This window comes from Drosophila sechellia, chromosome 3L (genome assembly GCF_004382195.2).
Source record: "Drosophila sechellia strain sech25 chromosome 3L, ASM438219v1, whole genome shotgun sequence".
NCBI lineage: Eukaryota > Metazoa > Arthropoda > Insecta > Diptera > Drosophilidae > Drosophila > Drosophila sechellia.
The window spans coordinates 5,732,048-5,758,906 of record NC_045951.1 but is presented as its reverse complement, the minus strand read 5'-3'; the positions used below and the strand labels follow the sequence as shown (position 1 = coordinate 5,758,906).

Here is a 26,859-nt window from a genome sequence, read left to right as displayed (position 1 = left end):
GCAATAATTTTTAAAGACCCTCCGACTGGAAATCATGTATATCAGCCTATCAGAAGCTCGACGATTATGAGTAACTTATTGGAAATGGGAGCAAACGCCAATGGCAACAGTCCTCTTATCTATCTTTATCTATTGGATTGGTTATATCGTCGTTAGACGCCTATTTAAACGTCACCGGGGTCGATTTCCCTTCTAGTTCGATTTTAACTTTAACTTGTAACGACGATATTTTTTTAATAAGTTGTGGGTGTGAAAAGTTTTTCTAGCATATATTGTAAGACTTATTACGGTAAGAAATTATCCTTGCAGCAGAGGAATAAAGTGATTTTTCGAGAGAGCGAGAGAGAGAGTAAATCGGATTTTGTTCTACAAAAAATGTTGTAATACCCTAAATTTGGTAAAAAAAATGTAATTTGAAGTGGTGAGGACCTTATAGATTTAGAGAATTTGAGGCTAAAAGTACTAGAGCAATCTCTAGAGATATTAGCATGTTGTGAAGCATACTTTTAGAGACCTAGAGGTGTTTTCGAATAACTAAAGGTCTCGTGCCAACCTTGATGTTCCATATTAAATATCCCAATTGTTAACCACAAATCGCCTTTAAGTAATTAATATAAAGTAATGAATTGGATCACCCGAAATTGTTGAGAGAAAACTGCAGGGTTGAGAAAATGCTGGCGTTGCTGTGAGAAGAAAACGTTGGAGAAAACACTCAACGTTTGAGCGAAAAGAGCGTGCCGAAGATATTCGAACACGGCCGAACGCAGTCGAACAAATTCCGACCAGTGAGATACGTTTGAGTCGTGAGATACGTATGAGTTGTATCCGTGAGATACGTTGTGAATGCTACAACTCTGCTCTGCATCGGTGAGATACGTTTGAGTCGTTTTCGCGGCGTCAAATCGAGCAGACCTGTGCCGCTCCGTAGAGCGAGTTCGCCCAAATAAAAAAAGAATTATACGAAATTCCGCCTGTGTTAGGAGCAGAGAAAAGAATAATTTTAAACCAACATACACAATCAGTTAGTTTCCACCGACAGTCCGCAGAAACCATTCGACGGCAACGGAACGGGCGCGCGATTGTCGGCAATCCGAAAGATAGCCAAATATTATTATTGTTCAGATACTCACTGAGGGCGTTGATAAAAGATCACCCAGACAACTGCAGATCCGAGTGGAGTGTTTTGAAATCAGTGAAATTCTGTGTGAAAAATCGTTGATTTATTAATATTCAAGAAAAAAAGTTCCCAGCGAATTTCATCAGCCGAACCGAAGTGACCCACCAAGCAAATCGAACAACACAAATCGATCGAACGTGTAAAAGGACTTTCGTTTTCATTAAGCGTGTGCAATTGCTGATTTTCCCCGGCAAAGCGGACTTTTTGCGGAATGAATGAAAAAAAAACAGCAGTGGCAACTATAACAATAAAAACAACAACAGTGCAACAACAGCCGGGGCATCTTCATAGATCTTGGCTCTCCTGAAGCAACAACTTCTGCCTGCACTTGGTATATGTACTTATCACATAGACATATATACGCACAGATATATAAAACAAAAACGATCGATTCTCGTGCCAGCGCGTGTGATTGTGTGCGTTCCCATGTTGCATATAGTATATATGCACAAAAATATATATATACCTAGAGCCGACTGTTGCGACGACTTTTCTATATAATCGGCTAGTGAGCACGCAGACATCGAAAAGGTGCACAAATACATCAGCAGATGCGGGTATATATGTATTGCACATATATCTAGCCAAAGCCAAAGTAGAAGATATATATGCGTATAAGCTGAACGCGGCGCACTCTGCTCTGTTTTTTCTTTTATAATTACTTTTGTCTAAAATTAGAAGACGTGTGTGTTGTGTGTGCCCCGTCCGTGTATCCGTATCCGTGAGATACGCGTGAGTGTCCGCGTCTGCTATATCGCACATCATCATCGCCGTACACCATCCGCCGTCCAACATCCACCATCACCATCACCATCATCATCATCATCGCCATCCCCATCATCATCGTCGTCTTCGTCGTCGTCGTCATCAGAGATCAGAGATCTGCAGCGGTGTGTGTGCCAGAAAAGACGACTCGTGAATCAGACTACGGCTACGACTACGGGTGCGACTACGGCTATATAGGCGAGAGATCGCGTATACGGCCAGACAAACATTATAGTATATCTGGCGCCGAGGATTACAATTACAAGAGCAGCAAACGCACCAGCAGCATCAGGAGCGGCAGCCGAAGCTAAAGCCGAATACGAGTACGAATACGAGTACGAATATCCGAGCCCCACAAACGAATACGAATACAAATACGAATCCGAACCCGAATCGAGGCGATACGAAACGATCGCGCGCGTGAAAAGCCTCGTGAAGAAAAGCGCTACGAAAAAAGTGGGGGAAAAATCAAACGCCACGCGACCTTAGGCCCGTCCAATTTGGGGAGGGCGTGCAGCGGGGCGTGGCCGTGCGTCGACTCCTAGCGATCGCTCAAGTGAAACGCGGCGAAATTCTGTTCAGATAACAAAAATGAGTCACCAAAATAAGCAGCAACAGCAGCAGCAGCAACATCAAAAGAAACAGCAACTATCGAGTGCGGCCAAGTGTTCATAAATTAATGCTAGGCATACAGTGTGTTAGACCAGTCCGAAAGACACTATCCCCCTCTCTCTCACTCTCGAACAGTCCGTCTCTCTCTTGCCCCTGCTGTCGCTCAAAATGCTACGAAACTATCGAAAGTATTTGCAGGATAAACGGAAATACGACAAGCCACAACGACGAGGCAGCGAATTTTACATTTGTCACGTTTAGGCAAATTGCAAGGACACAGGACACACCAACCCCCCAGCAGCAGCAGCAGCATCACGCAGCAGTACGCAGCAGCAGCAGCAGCAAAGCGCAGCAGCAACACTCGCTATCGAGATTTTGTACATAAAGTCGGGGCAATAGCAGCAACAACTTTGGAGGACGCCATGTATGCGCAACATTTGCGCAAATGGAGTCTAAAAACAAAAAAGCAACTAATGCCATTGATATTGCTAATTATCAGCTACATGTTGCTACTAAACACATGTGTGTTGTCGTCGTCGGCGACGACGCAGCAGCAACAACAGCAGCAGAAGCATCTTTCAAGATTATGGGAAGGCAGTGCCGAAGAAAGCAGCTACTATATACCACTGAGTTCGGATAATGGCAGCGGGAGCAGTGAAAGCTCCGCCGAGAGCGGTAGCAGCAGCAGTAGAAGCAGCAGCAACATCGACAACAATATCTTAAGTAGGCTGCTCAGCCTCAACAGCAATAGTCTTAGTAGCCGTAGCAATGTTAAGTTAAAGCCAGCAACAGTATTCGATGCCGGCAGCAGTACACCCGCTCAGCAGGAGCAACATGTGGCTGCCGTGCCAGAGCAGCAGCAACAGCAGCAGCAGTCAATGCAAAAAGTTCCAAATACGTTAATCAATAGTCAAATATATAATTTATTATACAATGGCATGCCCAGCGAGGCGGCGAGCAGCAAAATGCGTCGCCACATTCAACCATCACAGCTGCCACATCAGCCAGAGAGCATAGCGCAATTGCCGAGCAATTACAGCATTCGGCCGGCGGTGCGGAGCTATCTCATCGAGTCCTACGAGATGCCAGAGAGCCAGTTGGAGGATCGCAGTCCGGAGCAGGCGGCGCGAAGTCGTCGGGATGGCAGCAACACCAACGGCAGCCGGCAGCAACAGCGCACCGGCCACCGGCAACAGATGCAGCAGGACAAGCGCGATCATCGCCGGCAGCGGCAGGATCAGCAGAAGGAGCAGCGCCAGCAGCAGCAGCATCAGCACCAGAGCGGCAACAAGCACCACCAGCAGCAGCAGCAGCGCAGGAAGCACCAGCGGAAGCACCAGCGATACAACCGCTACTGCTCCGCCCGGGATCCCGCCCAGTTGGCCTTTGCGGCGCCCACCGTTTTCCAGGGTGTCTTCAAGTCGATGTCCGCCGATCGGCGAGTGAACTTCTCGGCCACCATGAAGGTGGAGAAGGTGTATAAGCAGCAGCACGACCTGCAACTGCCCACTCTGGTGCGATTGCAGTTCGCGCTGAGCAACTCCACCGGCGAGTGCGACATCTACAGGGAGCGACTGATGCCGCGGGGCATGCTCCGCTCCGGGAACGATCTGCAGCAGGCGTCGGATATATCCTACATGATGTTCGTGCAGCAGACGAATCCAGGCAACTTCACCATCCTCGGCCAGCCCATGAGGGTCACACATTTAGTGGTGGAAGCGGTCGAAACGGCTGTGAGCGAAAATTATAGTGAGTGGATTTCGATTTTTAACCTAAAGGGTGGGCCTAGAATAAGTTTTTAAAAAACAGTATTATTCAAATGAATTCGAATCGATATATTCGTTGGGTTTGATAAGAAAAGTTAGCCAACGATCATTGAACCCACTATGAGTATGATGGTCTGCAAATCTCGGAAATATTGCATTCAACTAAAAGTCATGATATGAAAATCTCCCGAAATCTCCCTTTCTCTCGCCACCTTTCTTTCGGCTTCCTCCCATTACCTTTCTTTCTTACCGTCTCTTTCGCGCCGTGTCAGCTGCCTCTTTCTACTCTCCACGTTGCTGGTTGTTGTTTAATGAAATTTAGCTGCTTTTTGCAGCTGAATTTCTTATTTGCCAACTTCACGCTCTGCTAATATTCACCAGACCGAAATAATTTTATGCAATACACTCACACCACTGCCACACACACACACACTCACATGCAGGGAAACGTTGCACATGCGCCTGTGCGATTGCAGTTTTGTTGTTGTTGTTTTTTTTTTTTGCCAGTCTAGGCTCTGGTCTTCTTCGGATTCTTCTACTGGATTCTTTTCTTTGTGCCCGGCACAATTTGGTTGCTGTGCAACAAAAATGCTCACATCTAGAATTTATTATTGCCGCTGCCTCGGCTGTTGCTAGTTGCACATTTTAATTAAATTCGCATTAACTTTGCTCGCTGCTCCCGGCTTCTTCTCCCTATCTCCCCTAATCCCCTACTCCCTTACCATCCTCCTGAAAAGTGGGAAAAACTTTGAAAACTCATTTCTGTCCGCCCGTCTTTTTAGCTCCAATGTGCAACTCACAACGTCATCGTCATCGTGGTGGTTTGTTGTTCTTGTTCTTGTTCTTCTCGCTGATGTTGCTGTTGTTGTTGTCTGCATTCGACCTTTGCGGTTGGCAGACCCAACCAAACCCTACGTTCTTCTCCCACTGCTGTTGTTGTAATTATTCTTGCGTCGCGGTTCATGGAGTTTTGCGTCTGTAATGCGACTAAGTGCGATCACCCGGTCCCGCCCCCTGCCGCCTCCCCCGCCTTTGACATGGGTTCTCTTCACACCCTCGAAGGGGGTATTCCAATTTTGGCTAGCAACAAAGGTAGAAATTTGTTTTTCGAAACTTCAATGGACTTTTTAAATATGGTATATAAAATTTGAAATTATGTTATAATTTCACATTATATAGAATATTATAGTTCTTGAACCCTAGGAAGGGCATATAAACTTCGACTACCTTGAGCTAACTTCCTTTCCTTTTATTTATTTATGTTTGTTGCTGTTGTCTTTATTGTCTTCTCCCTCTCGGATTGTGTGCTTTGTTTCATCGCGGGCGCAATTAGATTTTTAATTCATTTTCTCTCTCCACATCGCTCCTTAGCTGCTGTTTCAGCTTCTGGCTCTTCCGTCATGGCTCCCGCACACGGAGTGGGAGAAAAAGAAACCCCCCTCCGGTATTCCCAAGATCCCCAGATATATGGTCACATATAGATACAAACATACATGCATATGTATACCCCTTTGAAGACCCAACCCTTTTCGGAGCTCCCCCCGCATCGAAATCAGCTGCAATCAGCTGTTCTCTCGCGCTTTGTCTTTTTGGGTTTATTATCTGGTGTTTATTTACTTTCTGGCATTTGCTTCCTTCTCTCTCCTTCTGTTTCTCCCTCTCTTTCTCTCTCTCTCTTTTCGCCGACTTCACAGACCTCATCAATGAACATATAGCATTAACAGGATATTTACTTTTTGCCCCGACTGATTTATTTTGACTGCGAACGCAGCAAATGCCTGGGAATCGATTCGCAACTGGTAGCTGGCAGTTCTACAAGCAAATGTATGGTATATTAAAAATCGATTACTCATCGAAATGCATACTAATCAATCCACCCACACAGCAGCAGACCGAATTTTGCCAACTCCTTTCACTTTGCCAATTTCCTCAATGGCCAAGAGCTGGCCAATTTGCATATGAGGTCATAAAGCCTGAAGATCGTTAAAATCTATAGTCCAATCAAAGCCGAGAAATGGAATCAAATCGTTCAGATCAATCAAAATCTGACTCGGATCGGTAATTTTACAACCTGAACTATTTTCGGTGGCTCAAAGACGAGATTAGCGCGGGGGAAGCGAAGGGATTTATTATTATGCATACGCCCCGTGTGACGACGCAGCTTGCGCTCTGCTTGAAACCAATTAAAATGCCTTCGAACCTGACTGAATCGGTAGTATCATGAATTAACTGGTCGCATTTTATGCCCAATTTACACCCACGCCGTGAACGTCAGTCGCCGCCAGCAAGAGTGTGACTTGAATATGCGAAAAAAAAAAAACAAAATTTGTGGCAGGGAAAACACAAAGAAGAGGCCATGTGAAAAGTAAATAAAGTCAGATATTTTGTATTTAGCTGCGGGGCTACTACGGTTTGTTCTTCGCCTGTGCTGGCCATTGTTGTTGTCGAGGTGTTAAGTAAATTAGCTGCTCATAAAACATGATTTGATCTGGCAGCAGTTGGAGTCGCGAAGCAGAATCATCGGCTTAGCTCATGATGTTTGTTGTTTGCTGGTTTGGTTTGGTTTATTTGCTTACTGGTTTGCTTGGTCATCCGAAAGCGGAGACAAACTGGCAGTGGCTGACACAAAACTAATTATATGGCTTACTAAAAGTATACGTATATACTTAAATGTTTGCCGCTGCATTATGTAATAATATAGATATTTGTCACTGCACGCAGCATTGAATATTCATTTTCTCATTGCGGTCTGTAGTTTGTCACCTTGCCAAAGCACCACCAATAATCTCGAAAAGATTTTTCATTGAGAAAAGCAATACCTGGTGTGTGTTCGAAACTGAGAAAAAAGCAAGAAACACCGCAGAGAACCTTGACTGCTGGGATTCCATTACTTGAGTCGACATGGATAACCTGCGACTCTGGTTTCGGTTTCTCTTCTGGGTTCTCCACTCCGGTTGCACTTGCTAGAAAATGGGAAATGTGTTTTGTTGTGTGGTGTTTGGCAAGCGATTACAAAACGGAAAACAGAAAGAAAACGCCAGAGCGGAAAATGCTTTTCAGCAGCATAGCGACACAGCGCAGTTCGCATATTTAGGTCAACGCCTACGAGTGGAAGCGACAAACTTACCCAACGGCACCCACAATTCATCATTTCTCAGCTCATCTCCTTATCTCATCTTTTCTTTTTTTGTGGGGGGTGTCTGGTCTACCTGGTCATAAGATTTTCCACGTCGGTGGGTGGGGGGGGGTTGCTTATTTAGCGTCACGCCAGAGAAAAGACAAGTTTTCGTTAGTCTTCTTGTCTTGTCTGCGATGGCTCTAGTTGATTTTGTTTTTCTTTTTTTATTTCATTTTTTTGGTAATTAAGTATGAATGGCGGCGCTAGATGACGAACCTTGGTTCGTTTAGGTAGTAAGTGTAAAGGGGTTGACTCAGCTCCCTGACCAGACCAGCCCAGCCCGCCCCCTTTTCGACTACTCAGTAGTGTCTGGCACTCGAAAAAATCGTTTTCCAAATAAATTTTATCAATCTAGAAGCCTTGTCTATGTAGAAAAAACAAGATCTATTTGAATTATGTCCATAATTTAACTATGAAGACTTGCTTAACCAATTTTTTTATTCCAATCTGAGATTTTCCTAAGTATCTCATCTAGAACATAAGGGCAAACATTTGCCGCAGGCACCCCCAATTCTTAGGGCCACTGGTGGGTATTTTCTGCGAGTGTAGGGGCCCCTTGGGACTTGGCTGGCGGGCCGTTTGGCATGCGGGAAATAGAAAATTATAACGAAATGAAATTTTCAAATGGCATGCCATGTTTCCTTGCCTTGCCTCGCGACTCGACTCGCTTGCCTCGTTTATGAGTTTTATGCTATTTCTGGCCGCGCCGACAGCAGAGCAGCAACAGCAACATCGGCAGCAGCAACATCACGCAGCTGAAAGCCATTCGAGAGTAGGAAGACATCTTGGTCGCCATAGGCTTGCCAAAAAAACAAAACGCCCCAGTCCCCCTCCCCGGCAACCGAAAAAAAGTAAATTCGAAAAATCAAGCAACTAGAAAATCTGCCCGCTTGTTAGCCCTGCCTGCAATTTGCATTTGCAGTTGCACCGGCAGTCGGGTTTTTCTGGTCCATCTTCCCAAGTGGCGCTAATGGAGCAATCTTGGCCAGATAGGAAAATCGAGAAAAAATCGGAAACTTGGCGATCAATGAGCCCCTCTGTTGTTCCGATCCATCCACATCCACTCGAGCACTCGAGCAGCGGATGTGACATAATCTGATTGCCGGTTGCATTGCCTATGCAACGTACCGCCGAAATGGATAAACCGAATGCCATTCATAAGGTCTCTCAATGGGTCCATCCAGATCTGTGTCGGCGCGATATCAAAGGCCCCCTCAGGTGGCGCTTCCTCAAGCGGCTGATCTACATAATTAGACCAGGGCGAATATGAAATGCCCTACCATAAATAATGCCAAGACTTATGATAATTTGTCACAGCATGACTCTCCGAAGTTCGGTTTCTATTTATAAGTATCTATATATAGTATAGTATAGTATGGTATACCCCCCGTTTGGCAAACTTCACCTCAATTAGCCATTCAGCATTTGCGTTAATTTGCGCGGCACTTGCGGCACATTCCCCAATACCAAAAATAAAAACAAAACGAAACGCCATTCGTAAAAAGATAAATGATAAGAGATGAGTTCGGACGGACTAATTGTTTTGGTTGGCTGTTAATTTCTGCCCGCATAATCGCACTGCCCTCGGCCACCTTCTGCTCCACAAAAACAAAAAAGCGCTTCAACAGTTGCGCACGCGGCCAAGATTAATGGCCAAAAAGTCGGCGACCAACCGATCGACCGTCCGAATGATCGACCGGCCAAGTCGACCGACGCACAGATAGATATTGAAATTGATTGATATTTGAAAAATCATTTCGGTTCGTACGGCTTGGACTCATTATTAGTTTCCCATGGATCATTTTCACAGCTAATGGTTGGCTTGGGAGCACGAGCTTCCCAGCAAGTCGCATTCCAAATTTGTTTTTTTTTTTCGGCTGCCAAGTCAAATCAATTTGCGTTGGCGGCTCTGGCGCTTTGAACTCGGGAGGCAAAAAAAAATCTTAAAACGGTGGGAGGAGTTGGCCAAAATCGTTTACCACTAGTGTTTGAAAAACTAGGCTAGTAACTAGCCGCTAAAACAAGAGGAGTTCAAGATCGCTGACCGTTCTGACCACGGATCCCTTGTCCTTTCCTCGACTGGCTATCTTAATTACGCATTAATTACATCAAACATTAATAATTCCACATGCCAGCCGACCGAGCGGCTGCTCATCTATCTACTTCAGTGGCAGCAACACCTCCTCCTCGATCTGGGGATCAGGATGGGGATCAGGTTGGGGATCGGGTATCAAGGCGGGCACCTCCTCTGTATCTGTATATTAAACTGTCTGCCTGCATCAAATTGCAAGCCATCCTGGTCGTCGTCGTCGTTGAGTCGGATCTTTGGATCGTTGGATCGCCATCGCCGGATCGCTCTGTTCTCTGTCTGCCTTCTGAATTCGCGATGGCAAGTTGAGAAATTTGCCTTTGATATCGACCACATGTGTGCACATCGAACAAATACTAGGTGGAAAGTCGAAAATGTTCCGAATTATTCACAATCTCATCTGCAGGCTTCTGATTTTTAAGACCTTCTGGTATTACAAACACAATATCTTTGTTGTAAATACTTAACTGAATTTGTGTAATTTTTCTGCGTGCAAATATGCAGCCAGTTCTGAATCTTCCGAATCACCCTGCCTCCGCGTCTTGCCCCCCTTCGCTTTTCTTTTTAGCCGACGATTTAGTCCATTTCCCGCTCATAATCGCATGAAGTTGTTTGCCTCCACCGAATGGCTTAATCCGCCAGATCGACGCGCCTGTGTTGACTCAATAATTCCCTAACACCTCTTTTTACGCATTTTATTGAAAGTTAGCGGGCATTTTACTTACCTGCGTGGGAAAATCGACTAATCTGCCACCGCCCCGAGGAGTCAGTTTTTGTTATTAGAGCGGTAACGGACAGGTAACGGGCCACATGTCTGGCCGGAAATTCCCCGTTGACCCCCGACCCCGTGTCCTTATGACGAATTCGTCACTTGGCGTGAGAGCACACCTGGATTTCCCAGCGCTTAGCCAGCGGAAATTCCAGAACACCTCCGGCCCACTGGCCCTCAAAATTGATGTATGCTCTGCTACGAAGAAGCAGAAGCAGCAGTGTTTTATTAGCGGAAGCATCCGCCAAATTGCACCCAATCTGCAGTTTGAAGTGCTTAAAACCCCCCGCCTCCCTGTGAATTTCCGCCGGCCGGCAAGGTGACCGTGTGCTAAAACAAAATTTTTATATCGAAATTGCCGCCGGTCAACGCGCGCGCCTGCCCAATGGCCACTTTAACCACGTTTCAGCGCGTGTTGGCCTTTTTGGTTCCCAAGCTTTGTTTGGCCCACACAGACAGACACTCTACTCTGTTCGCGTATTGGTATGTGTGCTCTTACACTCACTCACACACACAAAGGCACACACAAAAGCCATTTCGGACAAGTTGGAGTTGCATTTTTAGCAGCATTTTTGTTTTTGTGCGGCATTTTATTCATCGCCGCTGGCTACAAATTTGTGGCTGCTGTGGCAGGCTTCTCGCATCTGGGATCTCGACTCTCGAGTCGCCACTGCCACCGGTTGGCCACCAATTCCAGCCTCTCGGCTTCACCTTGTGCACCAAAAGCTATTTAAATGGTATTTAAATGTGTCTAAAAGTAATTTTTTGCGCATTTAATTCGCATTTTTTGTTCGACGAGTATTTGGCAAAGCACTTAACGACATTTATGAGTATATTTCATTAAAAATGAAAACAGCATCGAGTGCCTGACATAATGCGTCATAATTGAGGCGGTTTTTGTTCACTTTTTTGCATTGTTGATGGTCAAACGCGTTGCAAGAATTCAGTTGACAGGCGGCTTGGCTGCAAACGATGGAATCTAGGGGGTTAATTAAAGAGCCTTTTGGAAAACTCAGCCTACGATGAACCGAAAACTATATACCCTTGCTGTGATTTTGGTTAATTTACGTTTAAGATTAAAGAATTCTCAAAAGGGAAAAATATTCGTTAGACCTTATAGCGCATGTTGCATGTGCAGCCAGAATTCAAAATGTTGCTATTCTGCCGCAAAATATTTTCACACACACGAAAATGATTTCAACTTGCCACCAGCAACCATAATAACAGCTAACAGCGGCAACAAGTGGCCAAGTAGTCGCTGCATGCCACACACAGCAAACAAACAGCAACTGTTTTTGCTGCTGCTGTTGCTGCTGCAATTGCTGCTGCTGCTGCCTCCTGCAACAAAGAAGGCAACTAGAAACTATCCAATGGCCACCAGCAGCAATAGCAACTGCAACTGCAACATCAGCATCGCCACATGCTTGACCAGCCGACGAGACCAAAGCGAGCGCATAAAGCATAAAAAAGCGCAAAGCCACAAGAAGTTGCAAGTCGAAAAAGTCATTATATGCGACAACCAAGTCGTCGATATTGGCAGCGACGCCAGCAGCACACTGAGAGTAATGCGTCCTAGAATCTGGACCGACAATATATCTACTGCAATGTAATGTAAATGAAGATTCATATTCTTTCAGATGTTTTCTCATCAAGATAATTTTACACTTTATTTTGCCATCTCATATTAAGATTCTTGGCTGTTTTGCAAACTGCAAGTTTTCTCTCTGTGCAGCTGGCATCAAACGGCGACTTTGGCTTTGGCTGCGACACATTTGCTTAAATAGCAACAGCAACAGTTGCTGCCGCTGTTTGTTGCTTGTTTGGGTGCTGCGGCGCAACAGCGGCAGCAGCAACAACAACAGCAGTGCCCATTTTTTTTATTGCCGCAGTTGGAAAATGCAAGGCGGACGCAATCGGGGGTATCTTGGATTTCCAGTTTTCGGTTCCCACAATGCAAAATTAGGTACGAAGCGTCGTCCCCATGACGTAATTAGCATAGAGCAGTCGTTGTTGTTGCCGTTGTCGGGAGCCCATAAAGCGTATTTACCGCACAACGCGCCAGACGCACTGCATCTGGAATGGCAGGGGGGCGAAGTGGCGGCGAACTGGGGATGTGGAAGAGGGAGGGGGGAAGAGGGGAAAGGGGTCAGGTGGCCAGGTTGGAGGGGCTGTGTTGCCTTTCAGTCAGGTGAGCCATTGCCATTGCGCATGTGTGGCGGCGGGAGAAGGTGGAGCAGGCGGAGCAGCTGGACGAGGACGTTGCCATAACTCATATATGTGGCCTGCTCGCCGGCAATTGTCGTGGCAGTCGGGGCCAGAAATAAAAACATTTCGTTTAACGATCTTTATCGATGCGATTATTGATTGTGTGTTCATGGCCTGGCTGTTGTGGCAGCAACATTGCGGCTGCAGCAACATGTTGCCGGCGCAGCAGCAACATCGCGCTGATCGCAGACAATTTGGTTATAACTTTCAGAGGCAGGATGTGGCTTTATCTATGAAAAGACCATGTCCTCCGTTCTCTCTTTAACCATCAATAATATTTTATTACAATTCAAATTACTATATCAACCATGTTCTATTTGATTTTCTTGGCTTGTGTCATAATATAATGGTGCCAATGACGAACATAATTTAATTCGAATTTGTACTATGCGTGAGATAGTTTTCAGTTAAGTAGAATCCGTCTACTTTTAGATTGACTTAAGTTATTAGATAATTGGTCTGGCAATTTCCATCAGCGAGTTACTCAGCTAGTGGTTTATCTCTTGAGATGTCAGATCGCCAAGTTCCTTTGCCCCACCTTATTGTTCCCGCAACCAGCTTTCAATTATTAGATTAACTTTGAGGCGGCTCACAAGCAGGCTGCACGCTCATCTCAGTTCATTTTCACCTGGCGATGCAGCACCACCACACTCCGCTCGCTCCCCATTGGAAATTCTTGGCATACTTTGGCTGACAGCCGGGCAATTGTCGGCCATCCGAGTGCTCCTGCCTTGGCCACTATCCATGGAGCGGCTGCCTCCTGCCAACCACTTATTACGTAATTATTTAGCCACATCGAGCTGCAGCAGCAGGAGGAGCTGAAGTGCCAGATGCAGCATCGCCCTGGGCACGTGTTGCCAACTGACTTGGGCACCTGTTTCACCCGAGTTCGAGCCCGAATCTCTTAGCTATTTATGCTATAATTTCTGGCATGCAGCCGACGAGAAACTGAGATGTTGCAGCAGCATCAATTCAATTTGCATGCCATGCCCTCGGGCTGGCTGCTCATCCAAGTTCGCCACTGCTGATCCTGATAAGCCATCGCCATCGATTCGGAATTGGATGGCAGATACAGTGAGGCGGCGATCTTAAGTACCAGCCAATTTAGTTGCAGTCGAGCGGTCACGTGGGCAGTGAGCAGTTAACGGCATTTGATAACTGTTTCACGCTTTTGCGTTTGCAATTAAGCCGGATGGCATAGAAACTTTTGATCATTTCATAGACCATAAAGTTGGCTCGACACGCTCTCACCCAATGAAACCGTCAAACGGTGGCTACGACACCTCGACGCGGGCAACAGTGCGTATGAGCAATGCAGCAGGTGGATTTTCGGAAAATATTTAGACATCCTTTTACAACTTATACATATTCATAGTAGAGAAAGGATTAAAGTGAAGTTTTATCCTTAAAACTATCCCTCTCAGTTGTTGGATTGTTCTTCAGGGCGATTATTTTATGCTCGCTCATTGATCGTTCGACCAAGCCAAGACTTTCCAAAACATTTTTCGTTTGTTTATTTATTTCGACATTAGTTAATGCGTTTATAATGCGCAAAGGAAACACGGCGGCCGAATAGCAACAATGACCAGAGAATTTGTGCGCTGCTGCTGTTGGCGCCTGCTTAACAATTGAGGGGCAATTCCCACGCTGCGTATGAAATAAATTCCCCAGCTGAAATTGTGCGCACAACTCTTTACATTTTAATGATGCCACCGCGCACTGGGCGAAACTTTGAAGCAGCCGCGATTCGCTGCCGAGTCATTTACTTGTTGTCGAGCGCCCCATTATAAATCTGCTAGCCAGCCTATGACAGTTTTTTTTTTGTTTTTGTTATTGTTTCGCCTTACTTGCCGGTTTCTGTATCATTTTTCTTAGGCTTTTTCTCGTTTTTGGTTGACACAAGAAATAAACTCACAAAATCACACCAAAATGTGGTTTCTGGGGGCCATTGCTCGACCGGCTGACGCCTGATGTGATTGCAAATGAGCGGATCTGAATGTGGAAGACAAAATCGGAATCAGATAACCAGTATATACATATGTTTTAGCCGTGCACAGTGATATTTGTGTGCTGACGGAAAGAATATAGATAGATAGTTATCTTATCGTGACTATCACACGCAAATTTCCAAGAAATGTGCGAACTTACGCCCATGACGTAGTTATGTTTCGGATGCTCTTCCGACACAAAAACCCACTGAGTAATGCCTACTAGACATTCGTACTTTTTGCGGCAAATATAGTTTCCCTATTGGCAATGTTATAAATAGCAACGTGCAGTTTACAAGTGCGGAATTGGGGACAATTACGTGATTTAATATCATAAATTTATATACCAGTGGCACAATATAACTATTACCAGTTAACCTGGTAATAGTTAACTAGCCTGACTATTCAGTGACAACGAGTGTCGCATAATGATCGTAATTTTTGATGATAACCAAAGGTGCCTTCTGCTTATCCCCATCCGAAAATAACATACTTTTCCCCTCGACGATCTGCACTCGATCGCGGAACGATTACCCGATGTGAAGTGGCCACTTTCGAGCTGCGATTACCCAGGCAGGCAGCAACTACCGGGTTGCTGATGCAGTTGCTCTTGTTGCAGTTGCAGCTGCTGCTGCTGCAGTCGATGTTGCCAGACGCAAGGCATCTTTATTTAGACACAAAAATGTTGCATGTTTCGCGCTTTTCACCAAATGCGCTCGCCGATCCACATTATTATGCAAAGAGGGTTGCACTATTTACCCAAAAATGGCCATGGCTAATGATGATGATTGGCCGGCAAACGAAGAGGAGCGAAGCGGAGTTGCACTTGCCACTGGCAACCAGCAGCATCAACTGACAACTTGTTGCTGCCTCGCAGCAAATTGCGGGGCTGCAAATGTTGCCAGATATTGTTTATATGTCGCTGGCAATTAGTTCATTTATTGTTTACGGCACCCATTGGAGCTCTGTTTAGCTTCTGCTAAGGGGAAAATCTGTCTAAACATTTTGCTATTTTTGGCAATTTTCGGAATTTAATATTTCCATAGAAACTGCGTTGGATTGATGATTTGTAGAGGTGCGCAGTGGAAATCTATCAGATGAGAGGAAAGTTCTCACATGACGAAATATTTATTTGAAATCTTTCATGTTTCATAAATTTATGTGCAATTTATTTTTAAACAACAACCGTCGACGGCGCGACGACAACGTCTGACAAGCCGAAAAGGGGAGAAAGACCCTGATGGCACTCATCTCCCACTCTACTTCTGGCCCCCAAAAATTTCCCTCTAGACACAAAAGTGTGCCTAATTAGAGCTGCAACAACCAGAGGAAGATCTTTCCGTGGCGCCACGTTTGTTGGTTAGGCACTAGAAAAGGAGAGCGCGGCATATGGATGAGCATGAGAAGCGGGGAGCGAAGAGATCAAAGGGCCGCGATTTTCATTGGCGCCCTGTCGGCCTCGATTGCGAAAAAGCAAAACAAGCCAGACGACCGGAGGGTGGCAGAAAATGGAGTTAATGAAATCAAAGGGTAATTACCCAGCCGCCCACCCACACACCTGGATTTTCCCGCTTCGCCACCGAAAAACTTCCATCAGTGAGTCAGACTTTTGGCCAGTGATAATTACAGGTGTGGAGAACAAGCAACCATCTCTCGGGGGTGTCGTTATCAGAAAGAAGAATCTCTCTTAGGGGGGTTGGAAAGTCTGGAGAGTCTAGGGAGTCTGGAGAGTCTGGAGAGTCTGGAGCGTCCGGAGCGTCCGGGGGATTCAGCGGAGTCTGGGAAACTGATATGAAAGCAATTAGCAGCACCGACTTGGCAACCAGCTGGCTTTTTTCCACAGAATTTGTCAAGCTGTGACTTTGATCTGCGGAAATGTTCGGCAGCAACAACTTTGAATTTGATTTGAAAATGCAGCCGCACCTCCATCCAAAAAATAAAAAAAAATTTTAAGAGGAGAAAAAACCGAAAACAAGCAGCAGTAGCAGCAGCAGGGTCTTTTCTTATTTATAGCCACTATTTTTATGCTCCATTTCAATGGGCCTGCGGAGGAGGCGGCTGTGGAGGATTGGGAGGGGATCGGCTGAGCAGGCCGTCGTCGCCCCTTTGAAGATTGTGTGCTGGTGCTACCCCCTAGCCCTCTAACCACTTGATTGCACTTTTCGCAGCATAAAATATACATTTATGTGCGTCTGCAATCGGAGAAACAAGCAGACACACAGTGCCACAGAGTCGCACACTCCCTCACTTATTCAATTGCAGCGGGACTAGAAAACTATATAAAATTGATTTCCCCACCCGCACAATGGCCGATCGGGCCGACAATGAAGCGCCATTGAAGCGCAACCAAATTAATCTTTCAACGACAATTACAATTAATTATAAACGCCCCCGCCGGCTTCTCCGCACCAACAACATACACACTCTCGTCCAGCTCACAAAAGCCTTAGAATTTCCAAAATAAAAAACTGGGGGAAAAAAAAAGAGTCCAATTGGCTTGCTGAAAGTGCGTCTGTGTGCTTGCCACCGAGCATGTGTGTGTGTGTGTGTATCGACAGCTGGTGGCCACCACGTCTGGCGTTTGAATTTGGTTCAAACAGGCCACCTAGACGAAGCCTGAATGTTCTTACCAATTTTTTAAGCTTGACGATCTTCGATTTGCACCCATAAAAACACGTTTTAAAGCATTGCTTAGAAGTTATAAGCTTCTTACAACTAATTAAGGGGTTCCTAAAAAATCGAACAAGCCAATACAGGAGTGTTTTAATATTCTGCTATTTTTATATTATTTATATATATTATATATATATTATATTCATCATATATTATATTCATATATAATATATGATCATTCATTATATTCATATTATATTCATATATTATTGTCATCAAATAGTTGAAATCTAAAAATCAATTCTACCAAGACTCTATGAAATTAAGAAATACAAGTCAATGGATTGGCTGTTTGGGAGCGTATGTGTAAACATTTTCTCGGCTGGTGTTTTAATTTTCATCTGTCTAGCGCTCTGCCCCATAAACAAAGCACCATCGAGTCGGATCCGTATCTGTATCTGCAGCTGTAGCTGTAGCTGTATCTGTATCCATTCCATCCATCGGTCCATCTATCTTTTTATCTATCAGTCTCAGCGCTCGCCTAATTACGAAAAGATGAAAGCGCTGTTTGTGGGCCAGCATCCGTCCATGTGGGCCCACCCACCCATCCGAAGCATCCATCGAAAACAACACCTTGGTGGATCGATCGTCGGTTGGGTGGTTCGGTGGATCGGAGCGGCGGGATCTCTTGTCGGGGGCTGACCTACCGACTGCGCCGCTTGTTAACGGGAGCTACTTAATTTCGTATTAATAAACATCACAAATGTTGTAATAGTTTGGCACTTTATTTATTTATTTTCCATTTGTGGCCGGAAAGCCAACGATTGGCGGCAAACATTCTGATTTCTGAGATATCTTTTCATCGATGCCAGGCAATTTCTTTTCGCAACAACAAACTTTACACACTCAAATGATTGACGGGCAGCGATCGAGCAAAGTTGTTTAAACAAATTTCGTTGATTCTCTTGGCTAGTTGTGCAATTTGGATTTGGATTCGGATTCGTACGCTTCCATCAGTGAAATCGGGCAACAATGTTGATTCCGTTTCGAATTTGGATATTGACTTTGGTTGTTCGACTGGGTGTGGAAACCTTTTGGGACTGAACCTATTGAGGCGTTACTATTTCGAGTGGTTCTACATCAGTGTAAATTTGATTCAATTGAAAAGCTCGTTTTGGGTAGCCACTTTTCAACACATCGTTTAGCTTTGGTCATGGAAATGTATGAAAGACAGATATTTTTCAATTTCGAAGAAATTTTTGATGAGATTTGGCAGCCACAACAATTCTGCGAAGGCATGCGAAGGCATCAAGTATTTTGTTAGCAAATATAAACATAGAAATTTTCCAGGGGTTCCCCGGGCAATAATTATAAACTATTTCCTCCGACTAAACGCCTGCAAAAATCGAATTAAATAAATGTGCATCTAATCTAATGAGCTGTGATAACGAATGGCCTTGCCGCCTATTTATCGCCTGCAGTTAAATGAACTGCAAATAGGATTTCGCGGAAAATATACCCCAAAAGACAAGACAGAATGCAAAGGAACACAAGGCTGTCAGTGCCATAAATATTTCGACAGCCAAAACAGAGCCAAGCCGACTCTGTAAACAGAAAGTATTTCGAAAGATGAATTTATTAAGAGCTCGATAAGTAAATAAAGTAAATGGAAAATGCAGCACCACGAATGTGAATCGCATTTTCCGGCACTGCAATAATAGGACACACCAACACATTTAAATCCGCTGATTTTTCGCCCATTTAAACATATGTATATATATTTCGAGTGTATATATGTGGGATAAGTATAGATATTTGCACAGATTGTTGCCGTCTGCCGAATGGTTTTCCAAGAATTGTGGGCGTGGCTGTTGCCGCTGACGCCCGTTGATGATTGCTGATATTTTAGCTGGAAGAGCCAGCGAATCATGGCCAACAGAAAGCCGTTCTCGTTGCGTCATCGCTGTTCAATGGTGCGTATGATTAATTTCGGTTCGCGGTCTCTTTACCAACTGCAACTCTTTTTTTTTTTTTTTTTTTCCAACTTCAGTCGAGAAGTTCCCACAAATAGCTGAAGTTCACTTTTGGCTGCTCTTGCCTTGCTTTTCTCCAGGCATTTTCACATTTTCCACTCGCCGAGTGCTGTTGTTGCTTGCCGCAGTTGTTGCCCACTTTTGGACATTTAAGCCGCTTTTGGCGTGCGTACAACTTCAAAAGCTGCCAACTCTGGTCTGCAGCAGTTGCAGTTGCTGCTGCAGTTGCATTTGCTGCAGTTGCTGCAGTTGATGTTTTTGTTTTTCCTGCTCAGCTGATTTATGCGCCCGCTACGCGAGTGTAGGCGCTTTTCATGTAATCTGGCGGGTAATCCAAGTGGCCAAAGCGTGAGAACTTTACACATACCAAGTTGGCCCGGCCAGCAGCAACTTCCGTATCATTTGTGTTCAATCAGCGAACATGCACCAAATTTAACTGCCAGGTGCTGGATTGCCCTGGCTTTTTGCCCAGCTGACTGGGTGGGTAGTGGGTGTGAACCGTTAGGCCCGCTCGCTGAAGGTCGTCGATTTCTTGGGCCAGCTGCAGACCCACTCTCTCCCGTTTCCACCCGATGCTCCTCACGCCAGCAAAACAATGAGAAATAAAAAACGATTCTGGCACAGATTTTCTCACGCTGATAAAGCAAACAAAAAGAAGGCTGTGGAAAACTTTGAAGTTGTCGGCTCAGCAGATCAGCAGCTCCAAGCTGAAGGATTCACAGCGTTGACAAATGTCAGTCAGGCTCAAATCCCAGTACGTGTCCAAGATAAGCTCGTCATGAGGATGAGGATGTGGATGAGGAATCATCAGCCAACTGCAGTGGCAACTTTTCCTCCACTCGACACTCCACCACTCTGGCTACCTTTCTCTGTCTTGTGGTAATGTGCTCATTTTCCTTTTACGGCAATTCACCTGAAATTGGGTTAACTTCGGTTCGGTCAAGATTTTGCTCTAGATTCGTTTGGCTATCATAACCAGGATGATGCCGGCTGATGGTGGCTTATTATTGAGTTAGCCATTGCATAGCTTGAGTAATTCTTCAGCTATTTTTAGAGCCTCCAGGGCGCGTCTCCATCGCGATAAGCTGACAAAGACGGAGACAGTCGGACATGCAGACGGACGGACAGAGAGGCAGAGAGGGCCAGAGAACGCTTAGTCATTCCACTTGTTGGCCAAGCTCACCCACGTAACTCAAAATCCAGACGAGGCCCCGACTGCAACCTCGGAGTGCACTGTGAGAAATAATCAGATCGTTGTAATTGTCACGATTCTAATTGGTTTTAGGGATTTCAAAAGTATGGTGTTCTTTTCCCAGGAAGCTACTTCTTTGGCTTGAATACTAAATGTAGTATTGCTGCAATCTTAAACTAGATACTTGCCAAAATTTAAACAACTAAAAATGCTTTTTGTCCAGTGTGGGGATGGGCCAGCAGACATAAAAAATAATGTCGTCGAGGGAAATTGATCGATTTAAAAAGAATTAAGATCATCGGCCACGTTTTGCGTCCTCATCCTGACTCACTGACTTAGTGAACGACTAAGCCGCCAGCTCCATCTGCATCTGTGGCGAGTGCAACTTAATTATGGTTTGTTTATTCTGCAGCTGCCGCCCCCCCTCCCCCCTTTATAGTGCCGCCGTCTGGCAATCTTGGCCCGGCTGGGAGGTGCGCTTTGTCATTGCCAAACAATTGCAGTCAGTCGTCGCGCTCTTGGCCCGATGGCTTCGACCTGGCCCGTTGTCGTCCTTGTCTGCATGTCTCCGTGTCTCCGGGTATTGGGTCTTTCTGCTCTGGGGTCTGCCCTGATGGCTATCAGCAATCAGGCGCTTTGTGCGCCAACGATTCCCAATCCAATCGAAGTGCCTGATGAGCGAGCAGAAGCCCCAAAGCCTCCGGACAGCACGGGTGAATCGTTTTGAGGTGAACTTCTGCAAGTTGCAATTTTTCTCGATTTGCATTAATCAAACAAAGTCGTAAAAATAATACGAACAAAAATACCCACTGCAGACGATAGCAGATAAGAATGGGATTTTGATGACAGTGAGCGTGACAAAGAGTCAGGGGGAACAAAGCAAACTATCTTAACCTTGGGCGCATGTAGACACCCACTGGATTGCATTCGGAAAATATCACACGCTGTCAACATGAGCAGAAAATCCAGCCAAGCAGTTTGTTTATCAGCACTGAAAAGAATTTCTCAGAGTGTATCTTAGAATAGGCAAAAAAAAAATGCAGTATGGTTTTATTTTGTTAAATAATATATTCTTTGATAATAGCAGTAGTATGCATTCCTAAACTAGCTTATCAAAAAATTCCATAACTACCTAATCAGTGGCGCTTCTGTTCGACTTGCAGTCGAAGCATTTTCCAAATGTTAGTCATCTCAGTTTGTCAAAGATATCAGGTGACAATGCAATCTTCGAGCTGATATCACGTTTAGGTAATAGTAGTTAGTGATGATGCCATTGATAAATGAAGTGACTCACCGGCCAAGAACGCACTATTAGTTTAATTTGAGGAGCCCAGCATAACTGGTATGTTCAACCCTGAAGTCCGAGAACAAACACCGCAGTTTTCCTTATACCGCCCCCTTTCGGGCTTATCGGCTTTATCACTGCCGCATTGTTTGGATTCACACGCCCCCAACAAAAAGAGGGAAAACAACACAAACAACACAGGCAGCACAAACAAACAAACAAGCAAACGAAACAACAAGCTGAATTATGCACAGCGAGAAATATTTGGTGAGAGCGCAAAATGACTGTGGAAGATACCGGACAAATTTACATTGAATCGCTGCACAAATATTTGCATAACATTTTGACAGTTTCGTGAAAAACATGCCAAGAGGTGGTCCCAAACAATAACACCAACAATGGCAACAGCAGCGAGAGTAACAGCAATGGCAGTAACAGGAGCGGGAAAAGCGGTAGGTAACAGTAGTAGAACGTAGTGTCAACAGACCCCGGCTACGTCATCTGTCATCCTCTGTTGACGCATCTTCATCACGTGCATCGTGGAAAGTTTGTTACGTTATTATCGTAATGGAGCATTTATCAGTGATTATGGAGCCAGCGGATTGTAAATCGATAGATAAGGTGCAGATTGAATGAGGTTGCTACGGATACCCTTGAGATATCCTACAATGTTTGCTATACACACTGCTTGATAATGCACTTTCAGCTGATTTTAGGTACAATAATATACTGTATTTATAAAGATATAATATTTATCAAAAACATAAGCCAACTACTTAAACGTGAGCAAAATAAGCACAAATTTTAACGGAAAAATTATTTTTTTTTTTATGAAATAGCCCAACGGTAAAGAAAGGTTGTCGAAATGAAAAGATTTGTTGATTGCTCAGACATTATATGTAGGTAATAAAATAAATTCGCCATAAAATAAATCTGTTAAGAATCAAGCAAATTTTCGAAACGCTCGAAGATGTCTAGACTATTTATTTTGGGAAATCTGTGTGTGAACAGAAGATATATTTTTGTAAATTCGCTAAGCGCACGAGTATGCGGCAATTATTGGTGTTTTATTATAACCATAACGAATAAATATAGTTAGGCCCCATTTTGTGGCAATCAGGTTGACAATTATTTACTTAAGCAGCCATATAAACCTCAGACAATTAAAGCATCTATCTATCTAATAATCCGCAGCTTCCTCATATCTGCAAAAACAGCTACAGCATTAGCAGAGTCAACACCACCTGCAGTAGTCAAAAAAAGAAGCGCTGGCAACAGCTGACTTACTGATAAGACTTCGGGGGGCATTAGTCAGAGGAACGTGAGAAAGTGATAAGAAAGAAGTGGGAAGATATGGAGCAGTCGCAGTAGCGCTACGAGGTTGGAGATCGCAGATCTGGTTTTGTCCAACAGCTGGGCGCACAGAAACCGAAACGAGACTGGCAAAAAGATGGGTAAAGAAAATAGAGCAGCGGCAAACAATGAAACGCAGCCAAATAAACAAAACAAATGCGCTATAAAAGAGGTAGACAGAATAGAGCGAAGCGAATTTGTTGGCATTTAGCGGCTGAAACCGAGGCGAAAGACAATTGATGCCGATGGCGATGGCGATGCATGGTGCCAGCGATCTTCGCTCACTTGACTTAATTAAACGCTTCAGACAGCGGGTAAAAATACATGTGAAAGGGGAAGTTCAAATCGACCGCGAAAGGGGCGTGTGGGATATATAGCGCAGATCTGCGAGGGCAAGTGCTTATCGCTTATCTGGTCTAGAGATTACACTGCTCATCCTGCTTCATGAATATTGCGCTTCGTACTGGATCCCAGCAGATTCAGATTCATCTGTTTGTTGCCGTTGACGATCTGGATGTGGCTCCCCTTTCCTTTCACACAAGAACACACGAAATGCTTCTTGTTATTGCTGCTGTCTCTCTATTTGCTTGAGTTGTCAGCGCCAGCGACAAAAACGTGGAAAGTCGACGCTTCAAAGGAAATCACGTTGCGTATACGCAATGTGCAAATAAACAAGACGAGACAAAAATCGCAAACAAACATGGAAAAATCGACATCGACCAAATGGCGACAACGTAGCTGCTATTTCCCCAGTTTTATTAGTTTGGCCAGCATTTTAACCACACGTGCCAGCCATCCAAGCATTCAGCCATCTCCCATTTAGACCTATTCAGATTCAGATTCAGATTCCCCCATTCCCATTACCATCCATCTGCCTTTGCCGAGCTCACAGCTCGCGAAAATCTTTTCGCACTGCCTACATATTCTTTGATTTGCCTGTCTTGTGTCTGGCGAAAGCCAAAGACATCATTCGCCTGTTTGTTGCTGAATCGAAATATGTTTCCCATGTTTGCTTGGGTATTGAATATTGTGGTTAACTTAAACATATCTGCCGGCATATCGTATTTCCTATTGGAATGTTTTCAAAAATGCTTTTAAATGCTGGGAAAATTCACGCATGATAAGCCAAAGTAGATGCTAGTGCTAGAGTTCAAGTCGTAAGGCACCTTGTGCTATTGAGACTACAGTATCTTTTTTCCTGGAAGTCGGATGCAATGTATGAACATTAAAATACGTTTAATTATTTACTCACTCAACCCTATATACATTAACAATGAAAGTAAACAACTACCCCATTGTCGAATAATTATCCCACTGATAAGTTGCATTACACCCCAATGACAATTCTTAGCCAGTGCCTAGGACAACACGGCGTATGCGCAATATTAGTCGTCAGTATTGACACTACAGTGGTTCGCACTTATCTCTGCCTGGAAGCGTAATCATGCAAATATTATCAGAGCCTTAAGTGAAGTAAATTGAAGTGTCGCTCCGCGCCCCAGAAGAAGACGCGTGCTACAATTGTTAAGTTTTACCCAGACAAATAAGATAGTGATACATACATATGTACATGTATGTACATACATATGTGCCAGCGCACTCGTAGTATTTGTTTATGGCCCGATAAATCACTGACGTCGGGGACGAGTCTACGCAAGAGAATCCAGCAGTGACACAATGTCGCGAGCCAATAAAAATGAATCAAAAATAATCAAATAAATAACACTCGAACGCATTCGAGGAATCATAAATAATCGCGTCGGTTAAGGAGGGAAATTTATATGAATTTTATTTTTTGGAAAAACTTCCGCTGACAGCGGCAGCAACATCTCGGCATCTTCTTCTACCAAATGTGGGTCACTCGCCGGGCTGCCAAAATAAATCGCCTCCTTCGTTCGTTCAGTCAGCCACTCGCAGCCAGTATTGGTAGATTAAACAAAATAATATATATCCATATACATCGTCTGTATATATCGGCGACTTGACTTTTGAGGCAAAAATAATAAGCGAAAAGTGCAGTTCACATTGCACAATTGGGATAAACCCGAAGGGAACAATGATCGCCGTGGTAATGACTATGTAAATTGCAATCTCTTGAATGAATGAAGTGAATATTGCATGAATATAAAAGTCTATATGTATATACAGCAGCCAATTTGACCCGGTAGATGGCGCCAGTCGGCGTGTCGCATGCAATTCCGCTGATTAATTCAATGCAAAGCGACTTAATTTCATTTTCGCTCGACAATCTGAGCTGAGCTGAGGTAACCACATGTTGGCGCCCCATCGCCCCAAGTTTCCCGTTTTTTCCCCCTAATGTTAACCGCTTTTCTTGATGGATTTGCATGAATCATTGGCGGCGGCGTTACGCTCGAGAGGAAAAGCGCGTCGGCCCCGAAATGAAATGCAAAAAATATATTATTTGAAATATGAAAAGTTATTTTAATGCTCCCTGTCGCTGTGCTGTCTGTGTGCTAAATTGGGGAGCAGGCAGCGAGGCGACAGCGCCGACAGTTTTCCTCCGTTTTCTTTGGCAGCGCTTCCTTTTCCATAGTGGCACTTGTACTTTTGCCAGACTTTTCCGGAAGCGTCGCGACACACCAGCCTTTTTGACGTAGGCACTGGCCCAAAGTTGTTGACGCACTCAGCAAACGCACAAAAACAGGGCCACCCGAGAGGCCAATGCGCCCGGAACGCCTGCAGGATATCGGATTTCAGTTCGATTCCTTTATCCTTCATCCTTTGCCCCCCGCATCAATTGACATTGCCAAATCAAAAGTGCACGGAAAACAAAACCCGATAGGATGTTATTTTGAAGCAGATTGTTGAGTTGCCAAATCTTTCCTTTTAAACTATTTTATTTGGCAACTACGCGGTTAATACAAATTATTATAGTAGATACGTGTTTTATTTACATTCCAAACCAAACTGTGTTTTTTTGTTGAGTGTAGCCAAAAAGACCAATGGCCCGAACAGAGAGCACATATTTTTAAGCGCATAATTAAGTCATAATAAGATCGGCGGGGGCGGTGGGGGCGGCGGGGTCGAGGCAATATGATATGCCAATTTTTGGCCGAACCAAACACACGCAGAAGGCAAATAAAAATGTTCATCTTATTATTCTGGCTGGGATTTCTGGTTAAATCAAAGCGGGAACCGCTGAGGGGCATTCATATACCATATATGTGGTAGGAGTTGGGAGGGGTGCGAAGCGATCTGAAGTAGGAGCTATTCATGACAATTGTCAACTTGTTTTGCGTGTGCCGGTGTGTTGGGTGCCTTCAATACTTAATCGCCTTGTGTGCCGTGGACACTTGTGAGTTGACGTTTCGGAGCGCTGGCACACAGATACACTCGCGCACGCACACACACACACAGGCCCATGCGCACACACAGATACGCACGAACACACATGCAGCCTCACAATTTGGGAGCGTGAGAAAGTGGCGCGCACAATTAAAATGCTGCTTTATGGCCCGACGCTGGGCCAAACATAAATTATAAACAATAATTTATCTTTTAATATACTCAAAATGTTATAGAATAAATACACCTTTCGAATAATTACACTGGCAAGAAAAGCGTTGCCAAAATATGGGACTCCTTTATCAAACATAAATGCCGAAGACTGCAAAATGAAGCTTTGAATGCTTTTAAAGTGTTTGATTTATTCAAACACTTGAAATGCATTTAAGTATTTCTTTGTCTCGAAATCCATGCTTGCGTGTCGCTTTCTCACAGTGTACGTTTTCGAATTTAAAATCACATTATATG

The 26,859-nt window shown here is 44.5% G+C and overlaps 1 protein-coding gene across 6 annotated transcripts in view; it reads left to right on the top strand.

Moving 5' to 3' along the window:
• Nucleotides 1–1,683: 1,683 nt before the first annotated feature.
• The window catches only part of LOC6610925 (protein vein), a 31,214-nt gene continuing 6,038 nt past the window's right edge, over nucleotides 1,684–26,859 (top strand). For all 6 annotated transcript variants that reach the window (XM_032718572.1, XM_032718574.1, XM_032718573.1 and 3 more), the window contains exon 1: nucleotides 1,684–4,303. In XM_032718572.1, coding sequence (XP_032574463.1) covers nucleotides 2,977–4,303 — 1,327 coding nt within the window. In that variant the 5' untranslated portion in view covers nucleotides 1,684–2,976. The remainder of the gene's footprint in view (nucleotides 4,304–26,859) is intronic.